This window comes from Amblyomma mixtum, chromosome 1 (assembly GCF_055824585.1).
Source record: "Amblyomma mixtum isolate Tamu chromosome 1, ASM5582458v1, whole genome shotgun sequence".
NCBI lineage: Eukaryota > Metazoa > Arthropoda > Arachnida > Ixodida > Ixodidae > Amblyomma > Amblyomma mixtum.
The window spans coordinates 104,303,410-104,316,633 of NC_143012.1; the positions used below are offsets into that span (position 1 = coordinate 104,303,410).

Below are 13,224 nucleotides of genomic sequence, written 5' to 3' on the forward strand. Positions count from 1 at the left end.
CCACTCATCCGGCGCATTAACAACAGCCCATCCATACGCGGCTTCCCTCTGCCTGGCCAGGGCCAAATCAAGGTTTCGGCCTACGCCGACGACGTGTCGCTTTTCCTCAAGGACGAGGATAGCTACGCCGCTTTTTCGCGGCTGTTTCTCGAGTACAGCGAGATATCGGGGGCCCTATTGAACAGTGGAAAAAGCAAGGCACTAAGGTTTGGCACCTTCACACCGAACCTTGCGGGCGAGGTCGAGTGGGTGCAGGGAGCGAAAGTCCTGGGAGTAGTATTCCTCGCCAGCGGAGAAGTAGCCCGCGAAACCTGGACTAACCTCCGCACGAACGCTGAGAAACGCCTCTCGGTGGCGTCAACTTTCCGCCTTTCAATGGCTGAGCGCTGCTATATAGTTAAGTCTACAATCCTAGCCGCATGTTTTTTTGTCGCCCGCATCGCAAACCCACCGCGCACGTTTGCTCGCAGGCTAACCTCGGCCTGTGGCTCTTTCGTTTGGGCGGGCAAAACCGAACTTGTGTCACGAATGTTCATGCGCCTTCCATCGTACATGAGTGGGTTTGGTATACCTCGTATCCGCACCATGTGCAATGTGCTCGCCTTGCGAAGAGTACGAGATCTTGTACGCAACCCAGACTATCCCGGGAGAACACTCCTCACATACTTTCTGGGTACAGCGCGTAACGTATTTTTTACACAACACGTGGTTGGCCCTACAGCCGAGCAGCCACCGTCATTTTTCGTTAACGTGCGTCGCACACTGGCGTCGTTGTCTGCCAGCGTGCCCGATCTGGATGTTGATGAAACCCCGCCCTCCAGGATGTGTGAAGCCCTAACGGTCGCTGAGCTGACACGCGAACAACTCCAGAAAACGAGACGGGCACGCTGGCGCCAACTGACCTCAGCTGCGCTTCCTCCAGATGTCAGGGACTTCGGCTGGCTGCGAGGCTGACGGGTCCTGCCCACAAGAGACCGCCTTGCGGCGTGGGGCGTGGCGCCCTCCACCCGATGCCCGCAATGCGGTCTTTTAGAAACGTTGCGGCACGCTATGTTCGACTGTGTAGTGGCGCGCACCTTTTGGGTACTGGTGTCACGGTTGTTTTTAACCCGCCTCGAAGCGCGCACTAGTTCACGCTCTTGTGTGTCGGCATGTTCGTTTTGTGGCGGCAGCGTGGAGCGGCTTCCTTAAATGGGCGTCCGCAAAGAGCAATGTTTCCAATGTTGCAGCGCCTCCGCACGCGCCTCTTTGAGCAAGCATGCGTGGACGCACTGTCAATGAGTGACGAAGAGTTCTTGCGCAAATGGTCGACATATTTCATCGTCCTGCGCGGCGGTCGAGTGTCGGCTTTCTTACTGCCTTACTGACGTGCTCAGTGCTGCGTCACTGCGCATGTGCTTGACTGATCAGAGCATTGAGTTCAGCAGTTTTTCATTGTATTTTTGTTCACATTAGAAAAAAATAAACTTCTCTTTCTATGCCACCGTGTGATTCAGTCCATTGTTGGCGCAAGTCAGCCCAAAAGCAGAGTTTTGTTTAGACGCTATTTTTGCTCTTTCTGCCCTCCGGATTTCAGTCACCCTCACATGGCATCTGGTGAAGGTGCCAGGAAGCCGTCCATGAACCGGATACCCCAGTCAAGTCGTGACTCCAGCCCTCTGCGCTTTGCTCCGGAGAACGAGCCACCAGATGAACGAGCCAGGCAGCATCTCCAGGAAGGTCAGCCTCAGTTCGGTACTCTACCGGAGCACACCAGACAGCGAAAAGTTGCCGCAAATTAAACTATGGTCTCGTCAAAGACGTCGGCCCCGGTCATCCTGCAGCAGCCGTGGATGCCGCCAACATTCAATGGCTCTCCAGGCGAATGCCCCCAAGAATGGTTGGACCAATTTGAGCGTGTGGCATCATTCAGCAATTGTGATGATGCGGCGAAAATCGGACACATATTATTTTCACCGGGGAGCTCAGCACGTACGTAGTGTGAAAACCACGAGTCGCCCCTATTGATACGTCGGCTGCTCAAGAAGGATTTTTTGGAGGTATTCACCAGTGTCGTGAGGAAAGAACGAGCCGAACAACTACGCAAGTCTTGGATCCAGCTTCTGAACGAGCCCGTTCGCGGTTACGACGAAGGCAGGACGCGCCACTTTGACCCCGCTGACCCTGAAATGGGCGTGGAAAAGAAAGTTCGGTTTTAATGCGCGGCCTAAAAGAACAACTCTTTGCCAGCCACATCCGCCAGCCGCCAAAAATCGTCGATGAATTCATTCAGGAAGCCTGCGTGATCAAGAAGACCCTCGATGTCCGGACTCGGCAGTAAAATCACCCTGCTTATGCCTCTGCATCCGGACACGACGACCACTACCAGATACAACTTGGGGGAAATTTTCCGTGAAATCATTTGCGAGGAGTTAAGGAGCTACGACGACTGCTGCCAACTTCCTCCAGCCTCAAGCAGTGACCCTCATGAATGTGGTGCGAGAAGAAGTGCAACAGCCACTTGGCACCGCGACTCTGACGGCCGCACAGCCCAGGCCAGGAGTTACGCAGCCACAGTGCGCAGCCAGAAGCGTCCTCTCATTCAGCCTCAGCAGACGTACACACCGCACTCGAGAAAGGGAAACAGTAGCACCGAAAAAACACACACACAGCTGAAGAACGACGTAGGACATAGTTGTGTGTTTTTTCGGCGCTACTGTTTTCTTTTCTCGAGCACAATGCACAATCTAGCCCAGATAGAAGTTCTTATAAAGCATACACCGCCACAAAGGTCACAATCGACCGCCCGCCCAACGCAGTTGCAAGCTCACCCAAGAAAAGCCGACCTCTGGAGGACCAGCACCCGACCTGACCAGCTCCGCCCGTTCTGCTTCCGTTGCGGCGAACCCGGACACATTCTTCGGCATTGCCTCTACAAAAGAAATGGCTTGCGTGGCTTCTAAATTCATGCCCCACGAACGCGTCCCAGCCATTGGCCGCGGGATATAGACGAATAGCTGCGCCGAGAAGAGTACGGGTCATCTAGCCATCTCTACCGCTCACCATCCCCGCCAAAGTCACGTTTTGTGTCGCCGGGCCGTAGATACGCAGCGGTGCTTCACAGAAGGTCCCACAGCCTCCGAAGGGGAAACTAAAAAAATAGAAACTTTGTAGGTGAGGTTGCTCACTGGCGAAACTACGAAAATCATGAACAAACCACACCACATGAAGACATTGCATCCACTACACCGAAGCCGCACACACACACGAGCACGACCACGCAGCGACCTGATTTCAGAAAACGGCCCCACCCAGAAAAGCCCCGAAGACACTCTCTACGAACGATTCACATACCCGACGAAGCCGTGACCGGACACCGAGGAGGACCTGCAACGCAAGAGCCAGGACATCGGAATTATGGGTGGCTATCAAAGGCCTAAAATTTACCGCTCTAGTCGACACAGTGCCGATTATTCAGTGATAAATGGAACATTCGCTGCGCAATTGAGGAAAGTCATGAACGCTTGGTACGGCCCACAAATTCGCACCGGAGGAGAACACCTCATTACGCCATCAGAAAGATACACAGCGCGAGTGACTTTCAAGTCACATGCTTACCTTCGGACCATTGTAGTTCTACAGCAACGTTCCCGCGACGTAATATTGGGCATGGATTTCCGTGGGCAGGAGGTATTCCGGAGCCTGAAATGGGGAGAGTTGGGTATGAGAGTTAATGGAGAATACCTGAGTAATTTGTGATTCGCATTGCCTTGCTAAGCCACTCAGGACACGAACTGCAAAGCATGGTCAATGAGTTAGACAGGCAGAGCAGAACCGTGGGGCTGAAAATTGACATACAGAAATCGAAGTAATATTCAACAGTCTAGCAGGGGAACAGCAGTTCGCAATTGGTAGCCAGGTGCTGGAAGTAGAGAATATGTCTACTTAGGGCAGGTAGTGACCGCTGGTCCGGATCATGAGGGGGAAATAACTAGAAGAATAAGAATGGGGTGGGGTACATATGGCAGGCTCTGTCAGATCATGAATGGCAGTTTACCAGTATCACTCAAGAGAAAAGTGTACAACAGAAGTATCTTACCAATACTCACCAATGGGGCAGAAATGGGGAGACTAACACAGAGGGTTCAGAAGAATGACCTGAGGGGCGAGTTGGTGCATGATGAAATGAACGGCAGCGCAACAAAAACACTAACAAGAAAGGGGACACCACGTGCGCACACTACCAACTGTTTATTGCATGGAAAGGTGGCATATTTAAACATACAGCTCAGGCAGGACACTCATCGCATTATCGCTCCGAACCCAACACGTGGAAAAAAGCAGCAGCATCGGGATAACAGACAAGAAAACTTTAACCCCTGCAGAAAAACCTAAGAGAGTCTGATAACAGAACTTAGAGGAAGCCATCTCGTAGCAAAAGCAGTGTCAAACAATCGCAGCACAGTCAAACATGAGAAGCAAAAACAGTCAGAAACCAAACACGGAAAAAAATGACAGTCGTAGCAAACGCACAGTCAAACGCATTAAGCAAAAGCTGTCAGCACCGGGAAAACAACAAAAAGGGAAACACAAAAAACAGTGACAAAATTAACAATCCGCCTAAACAAACAACAGATGGCCGCTACAAATGCAGGGCTGAAAAGATGCACAGTACATTACGTCACAAAAAACTGTCAAGAAAGGACACCTCATTTCTACGGAGGGATACTGAAGAGTCGCTAACACAAGTGCTTGCCTTCTTATTTATCATAAAAGCCTCAAGAATTTCACGTGCCACCTGATAGCGACTCCTGCCCAGAATCTTTATTCCGTTAAGCACTGGCTCACACTTGCAATCTTTGCAATGTAGGGGCAAATTGGACAAATGGGGACACGGAAATGCAAAGTTGGAATTTCAGGAAATTCGGGAAACAGAAAAATGATGACCTTCTGTCTAAACTGAACACTATCGCCGAAACAGTTAAACTGCCATAACTCAGTGATCAAGATGTGGATGCAATTCATCACTTGCCAGCAAGGCGTAATAAGATTCTTGGCGTTATCTGCCTGTTCACAAAGCAAAACGTGAGGGACATGTGGTGGATGAATCGGAAGGAACGGATCGCTGCTGAAAACGAAGCACCCCTGCCCGAAAATCTGGCTAAAAGTAGACCATAACTCTTGAAAGATGCCAAGGAGCGTGCAAAGGAGAATAATCACAAGTATCTGTGGCACATTAACGGAAAAATACTGCTGTATGTCAGCAATTCACATTACCAAATCCCCTGACCTTGATCAGCTCACTTAATGCTACATAAAGTGACATCGCATGACTTGCGCTGAACCTTAGTTATTTACCCATACGCTCTTCCGGATGAATTTAAAAGGCACATCAACCCAGTGTTTTTCAACAGGCTTAAAATGTCCCTATATTAATGCTCAGTCAGTTAGAAACAAGGAATCACAATTACTGCATTACTTAAATGCTGCAGCGTGTCCTTTCATGCCATTATGATCTCGGAAACATGGTGCAGCATTGAAGTACACGTTCCCCGGTTCGGCAGCTACCAAACACTCTTTTCAAACCGTGTTTCTGGTCGGGGTGGCGGTGTGTGTGCTTTGTTTCTAAAGGGATCCCAGGTGAAAATTTCTAACTGGTTCCAGGCCAACTGATTTCAGGAACACATTTCCAGTTGCGACTGGTCCCAGTTGCGACTGGTCCCAGTTACAAGTGGAAATTTCTTCCTTAAACCTGTGGGACTGGAACCAATTACGACTGGAACCAGTTGCAATCCCAATGCAGCTGATACCCGCTGCAATCCCAGATGGAGCTGGCACCTGTTTCAAATCCAAATGCAAGGGGGTCCATGCATCCCAGCCACAGACTTTCCTATGGAGGCGTCGGGACGTCGAAGCACTCTAGCTAGCTCAAATACATTTCAGTAAGCGAGTACATGGCCATCGCGGGAGCCCAAAACACTGCAGACGACTTTTGAGTGCGTCTCTGTTTTATTGCGCTCGGGGCTTCGCACTTTCACTGAATCTTGAATCTTCTCGTTGAGCCTAATCGTCAGGTTTACAGCTGCGCTGGCATCAATACTCTTCTGCCGAGCCCAATCAGTCAGGGTTGCTACAAAACAAAGCATAATTGTTCACGTTTATAGGTGACAAACAACTACTGTTTGCCGGCAGTAGCACCGGAGGTTAGTAAGAGAGAGGATCGCCAGAAAAGGGCCCCCGTAATCAGGACCTTCTAAAGGCCGTCATCTGTTGGTGACGTCTGAAGGCCTGAACACCCCCCTCCCCCCTCCCCCAGCAGGCAGCGGAGAGTTAGTATTTTAAAGTCCGTTTGTGCAGAACCAAGGTCGCTAAGAATTTTTACTGAAGCTGCGGCCCAAACTCCGCGGTAGGATATTGTCACCGCGGACAGGATAGGTTTCGAGCTACCTGGTAGTTGCTGAATCAGTTCGGGATTGACATATTTTACGGCCTTGATGTCGTGGGCCTGTGAAACTGTTACCCCCTTCCCCCCAGCCACTTGGGCATCCAGAAGGACCGTCTGACCCTCTCTTTTGAGGATCAGGTCCGGAATTTTCGTGCCCTGTGTGGTCAGGAAGTGGGGCTCCACCTCGACTTCGAAGCCGAGCTCGCGTGCCCGCTTTGCGATGTACCGCACAATGGAGTCGTGCCGCGAGGTCCGGGCTTGGTCGGTGCGATGACACATCTGAGTGACGTGGCCGAGTGTTCCCACGGCCGAACATCCAGCCGGGCAAGTTATTTATTTATTTATTTAGTAAGGAACCCACAGCGCCGTGGCATTACAGTGTGGGGGGGGGGGGGGGCAATGTACAACAAAGAAGCACACATGACACCTCCGCTCGCAGGCAGAGTTACAAGCATAAAACTTTCACCATGTACATCTCACTTCAAAAGAACACATCACAATCGCATCACATCATTAAAGAACGAAAGAACGCATCATTTGATGTCACACTCACAACATCGCTCGGTAGTCTGTTTCATTCTCTAATGGTTTTCGGAAAAAAAGACATTTTAAACAATTCAGTTTTTGCCGCGAATTCGCGGACTTTAATAACATGGTCAACACGGTTGTATCTATAAAAAGGCTCCTGCACATACCTTTCGCGTTCAACCCGAACAGTTGAATAATAAACAGCATGAAACAGCTTCAGACGCAACTTCTTTCGGCGCGTGTCAAGCAATTCCCAGTTGAGTGCATCCTTCGTACGCGATGCACTGTAACGAGCCCCGCGTGTGCCAGACACGAAACGAGAGGCAATGTCCTGCACCCTCTCCAAATTATCTTTATCTCTAGCAGTAGGCGGGTCCCAGACAGTGCACGCGTTGTCCAGAACCGACCTGACATAAGTCTTGAATAAAATGTCACGACATGACAGTGGAAAAGTGCTTGCATTTCGGCGAAGAAATCCCAAGTTTCTGCATGCTTTAGCAGAGATATAATCGACGTGACGGCGCCAGCTCAAATCAGGAGTAAAATAAACGCCTAGATATTTAAATTCGAATACCTGTTCTAACATTGTGTTCCTAATAACATATGAATACGCATCAGGGTTTTTCTTTCTTGTAAACTTCATATGGACAGTCTTGGACAAATTAAAATTCATATTCCATTTAACGCACCACTCTGAGATTCTGTTCAAATGTTCTTGGAACATTTCCGCATCTCGATCACTAGTGACAACACTATAAAGAACGCAGTCATCCGCAAATAACCGCATTTGAGATACTATTCCGTCACCAATGTCATTCACGTAGAGCAGGAACAATAGTGGTCCTAACACGGAGCCCTGGGGAACACCAAACACAACCTGCACTCTTTGAGACTCGGCGCCATTCATAACCACAAACTGCTGCCGTAAACATAGGTAATCTTTTACCCATGATATCACTTGAGGGCTAATATTGTAAAAAGACATTTTTTGAATTAGTAAAGAATGCGTCACGGTATCAAAGGCCTTTTTAAAGTCCAAAAACACGCAGTCCACGCTAAGTCGCCTGTCCAGTGCCTCAGCCAAATCGTGCGCAAATTCAGTCAGCTGCGTAGTACACGATAGGCCCCTTCGAAAACCATGCTGACGAGGATTAAACAATGAATGTGCGTCCACATGTGCTGCTATACTGGTGAACAAAATATGTTCGAGTGTCTTCCACGCAACTGAAGTTAGAGATACCGGTCTATAATTTGATACAGTGTTGCGAGGGCCAGATTTTTAGATTGGCACAACACTTGCAATTTTCCAGTCATCTGGAAGGCAGGGTTCTTCAAGCGATTTTTCAAAGATTATCTTTAAGTAGGGTGCAACCGACTCAGCACACAGTTTGTAGAATTTGTTTGGCAAGTCATCAGGACAACCAGCCTTAGCAATCTTCAGATTCTGCAACAGAGACTGTATACCGTTGATGCTGATCACAACATCATCCATAACACTCGCCACTGGCTGGAAACTCGGGGTATTCATATCAGCATGTTCGATTTCAGAGCTGAAAACAGAGCTGAATATTTATTAAAGAACTCAGCTTTTTCTGCATCATCATCGACAAAGGTGTCACCAGAAACAAGAGGTGGTATAGTTAGAGTCTTTTCCATTTCTCTCTACATGTTTCCAAAATTCCTTTGGATTTTCTTTTAATTTCGTCTCCATTGAAATGCCAAACGAATTCTTTGCAGCTGCCACAGCAACTTTCATTCTTCCGGCAATTACCTGAAGCTTGAACCAATTCTCACGCGTCGGATTTCCTTTAAATTTAACGTAAACACGTTGCCTTTTGCGCGTAATACTGCGTAGCTCCCGAGTAAACCATGGTTTGCTTTTACTCCTCCTCTTCGTTAATATCCATGCCGAAACAAAGCACTGCCTCAGTTCAAACATCTTATCCTTAAATCTAGACCATAGTTCAACCACTCCAGAGTTATTGGCATGCGTTTCAAAGATCGTTCGGTACTTATTCAACTCTTCGTTTATCTCCCTTACGTGTGCTTTTTCATAGTTATATACTCGCCTATGTGCTGTACCAGCGCTCCTTACATGTTCAACTTTCATTTCACAAAGCACAGCACTGTGATCGCTTATTCCAGGTAGCACCTGAGTGGAATTGATGAATTCAGGTTAATTTGTGAACAACAAATCTAGGATGTGATCCCCACGTGTCGGTTCCAGAACCGTTTGACGCAATGCATAAAGTTCAACCAAGTTGATCAGTTCTTGGCAGGAGCGACTCGTAAAGGACTGGAAGTGACGTTGATGAGTCCAGTTAATGCTAGGCAGATTGAAATCACCTCCGATCACCATAAAATCTGTTTTAATTGCGTCAGCTGTCCCCGCCAGCTGCGCAAACACATCAACTGATGAATCAGGCGGGCGGTAGAACGAACACACAGTTATAACTTTGTTATTAAGCATCAGTTTACACCATACAGCTTCACATTCATCGGCAACATTTATTTCGTAAGAAGAAATTGAAGCATCCACAAGAATAAATACACCTCCTCCATGCAAGTGTCTGTCCTTTCTATAACATTTAAAACGATCTGGGAATACTTCACAATCTGCAATTTCATTTGCTAACCATGATTCAGTGCCGAGAATAACGGACGGCTTCACCATATCAATTAAAGCTGCAAATTCATCAACCTTGTTTTTAATGCTACGGCAGTTAATTACGAGAAAGGAAATAAGCGTTGCATTACGCCGACACCGTCACTCAACCGGTCCTACCTTCTTTGTAGCACTGGCCTTATCACCTACTATCGCTACGACCTCATTTGTATTATCATCAAACAAGTACTTCTCGCCGTTTATAATAAGAGTGTCATACCTGAGGCTGATCTTGTCGCCACTTTGTTCACGTGATTTTGCGAACTGCCATAGAAACTTTCTCTTTCTACGTACTTCCTCAGAAAAGTCCTCTCAAATACTGACATCACTTCCTTTTAATTTATAAGCCCTCTTTAAAACCTTCTGCTTGTCAGCGTATGAGGCGAAAATCGCTTTTAAAGGACGGTTGCTACCAGACTTGAATCTGCCTAACCTGTGAGCAATTTCTAGTTTTACGGATTGAACTCCTAATTTCGAATTACACACGTCAATTACGCATTCTACTGAGTCCTCATTTGACTCGTTTGGTTTTGTATCCTCGACACCAAAGAAAAGCAAATTGCAACGCCTCCTCTGGTTCTCCAGATGCTCAACCTTTGCCATTACTGAACTCAACATCCGCTGCTGATCTTCAAATCGTTTTTTCCATTCACCAACTGCACAGTTCATTTCATCAAGGCTCGCTATTCTTGACTCTACCGATGCAATACGGCTGGCGAGATCATGCATGGCTCTCTTACTTTCAACTTGGGTCAGTTCTATTGCACTCAACTTGGCCTTAATCGTATCTTGGCCATCTAGGAGCATCTGCAGAGTTTCTGCGGTAGACGGACCTGGGTTAGGCTCAACATCACCACATAGAAGTAGCAGCACCAGATAAAAGGAAATACGACGCAATAACCGAAAACGACGACCCGAGTAACCTTTCGGTTGCGAGTGAGTTCTGAGACAAGCAAATAACACATGGGGTGGAACCGGCAAAACGAAATGCGCGCAAAAACAGTGCAAGTTTGTGTTACTAACCTGCAAAAGCAACAGGAAAAACGTGAGCGGCAGTGCTTCAGCCATGCCGGTTCCACGCCCCCCTGGTTGACTGCCAGATCTCGGTATTTGTAGGCTGTCGATAAGGGAATCACTGCACCAGTGTTCATAGACCGTTACAGCACATCTGTCGAAGTCAGCGGCGACGCACGTCGAATCGTCCCTGGCAGAAGCAGACGAAGTTGCGTTCCTTGATCCGTCGGCGCATATCCGAGACGAAAAGGGTGAACTCGTAGGCGATGAACACGAAACGGCACAACCGCAACATTCCTTCAAAGCTGAGACGCCATGTGTCTGCAAAAGCAACAGGAAAAACGTGAGCGGCAGTGCTTCAGCCATGCCGGTTCCACGCCCCCCTGGTTGACTGCCAGATCTCGGTATTTGTAGGCTGTCGATAAGGGAATCACTGCACCAGTGTTCATAGACCGGTACGGCACATCTGTCGAAGTCAGCGGCGACGCACGTCGAATCGTCCATGGAAGAAGCAGACGAAGTTGCGTTCCTTGATCCGTCGGCGCATATCCCAGACGAAAAGGGTGAACTCGTAGGCGATGAACACGAAACGGCACAACCGCAACATTCCTTCAAAGCTGAGACGCCATGTGTCTGCAAAAGCAACAGGAAAAACGTGAGCGGCAGTGCTTCAGCCATGCCGGTTCCACGCCCCCCTGGTTGACTGCCAGATCTCGGTATTTGTAGGCTGTCGATAAGGGAATCACTGCACCAGTGTTCATAGACCGGTACGGCACATCTGTCGAAGTCAGCGGCGACGCACGTCGAATCGTCCATGGCAGAAGCAGACGAAGTTGCGTTCCTTGATCCGTCGGCGCATATCCCAGACGAAAAGGGTGAACTCGTAGGCGATGAACACGAAACGGCACAACCGCAACATTACTTCAAAGCTGAGGCGCCATGTGTCTGCAAAAGCAACAGGAAAAACGTGAGCGGCAGTGCTTCAGCCATGCCGGTTCCACGCCCCCCTGGTTGACTGCCAGATCTCGGTATTTGTAGGCTGTCGATAACGGAATCACTGCACCAGCGTTCATAGACCGGTACGGCACATCTGTCGAAGTCAGCGGTGACGCACGTCGAATCGTCCATGACAGAAGCAGACGAAGTTGCGTTCCTTGATCCGTCGGCGCATATCCCAGACGAAAAGGGTGAACTCGTAGGCGATGAACACGAAACGGCACAACCGCAACATTCCTTCAAAGCTGAGACGCCATGTGTCTGCAAAAGCAACAGGAAAAACGTGAGCGGCAGTGCTTCAGCCATGCCGGTTCCACGCCCCCCTATGGGAACATCCCTGCCCCGTTTGGTGTGGGCAAGCACAGGCATAGCGTTATACCGGAATTTCAGGGCGTCGATGAAATCGCGGCCGCTGAGAAGGTGTGTTCCCTCCCGGATCCAGGTGTTGGAACCTGGGACATTGCCCGCACCCCGGAGGGGTGCACCGTCCGCGCTGGTTTATAGCTGACTCCTCCAAAAGTCTTTGACGATCGTCCCAGAAATTAAGGCCTTTCCATTGTAGGTTGTCATCCTTTCTGCTTTGGCAATCTTATCGGTCAGGTACGTCATCTCTGCCAGCACGGTACAAGATTAGTTTGTTGAGTCTCGCAGTGCCTTCAGTCGCTTGAGCTTTTACAGGGTACCATGGCCCGGAACGACAAAATGCCCAGTCCGCCATCGTCAATGGCCGCATGAAAGATAGCCTGCGTTGCGTCATGTGGCAAACGCAACCAGCGTCGCACAGCTGCTCGTGTCGTCTTGTCTAGTTTCGTCAATAACTTTGAGGTGGCCGGACCAAGCACCACACGGTGCATAAGTCGCAGCAAGAGGTAGGACAGGAACACCACCAGGCGCTGCTGCGGCTTCAGAGGTGCCGCACTAACTCTCTGCAGCCAGAGCTTCAACTCAGCCATGATATCTGATGGTGTCATACCTTTGGGCCAAAAGGTCAGCCCCAGGTAGCGCCACGTTTTTTCTACTGTGGCCTTTCGAATCTCATCAGTGCCGATGGTGAACTGCTGGCTGTCGTCTATCTTGGTGATTTTCTGTTTTGCGTCTGGGAGGTATGCCACCGCCAAACTCTTGGTAGCATTGATGGTTAGTCCTCGTGGTGTGAGGTAGGCATACAGGTCGTCCAGTTGTTCTTGGAGACCTGCCGACGTTGATGCCATGAGAATGAGGTCGTCGGCGAAGGCCATGGCATTTACTACGAAAGAGCCACTTTTGAATCCTATCTCCGGCGGGCAACCCGCCAACCATTCGTCCTGCACTAGGTTAAATAGCATGAGCGAGAGCGGGTCCCCTTGTCGAACTCCCCTTGTAGGCTTGACATAATGCGTCATATCCTTGGAAAGCAAGGGCTGTCTCGGCACCATCGTAGAAGTCTCTGATATACCTCAAAAAAGGCTGGTCCAATGCCTTGCGTAGGAGACCCTCAAGGATGGCTCCTTTAGTAACCCGGTCGAACGCCTTGGCTATATCAAGAGTTGCCATGAACAGCGGGCGGTATCGTTGTCTGGCTTCGTGGATGGCACCCGCGAACAGATGTATGTTTTCG

General features: G+C 49.2%; 1 protein-coding gene across 1 annotated transcript; it reads right to left on the bottom strand.

The window, feature by feature from the left end:
* Window positions 1–5,749: 5,749 nt before the first annotated feature.
* Window positions 5,750–12,865, bottom strand: LOC149367386 (uncharacterized). Its single transcript, XM_089573813.1, has 4 exons — window positions 12,475–12,865; window positions 10,810–10,952; window positions 6,427–6,703; window positions 5,750–5,817 (listed from the first exon to the last, which is right to left on the bottom strand). The coding sequence occupies exons 1-4, from the start codon at window positions 12,863–12,865 to the stop codon at window positions 5,750–5,752; spliced, it is 879 nt and encodes a 292-aa protein (XP_089429939.1).
* Window positions 12,866–13,224: the final 359 nt, after the last annotated feature.

Coding starts and splice junctions, on each gene's coding strand:
- LOC149367386 (XM_089573813.1), bottom strand. CDS start 12,865: ATGGCCTTCGCCGACGACCTCATTCTCATGGCATCAACGTCGGCAGGT. Junction 6,704..10,809: donor TCTGCCAGGGACGATTCGAC/GTGCGTCGCCGC, acceptor CACGTCACTCAG/ATGTGTCATCGCACCGACCA. Junction 5,818..6,426: donor ACTGATTCAGCAACTACCAG/GTAGCTCGAAAC, acceptor GATTTGAAACAG/GTGCCAGCTCCATCTGGGAT.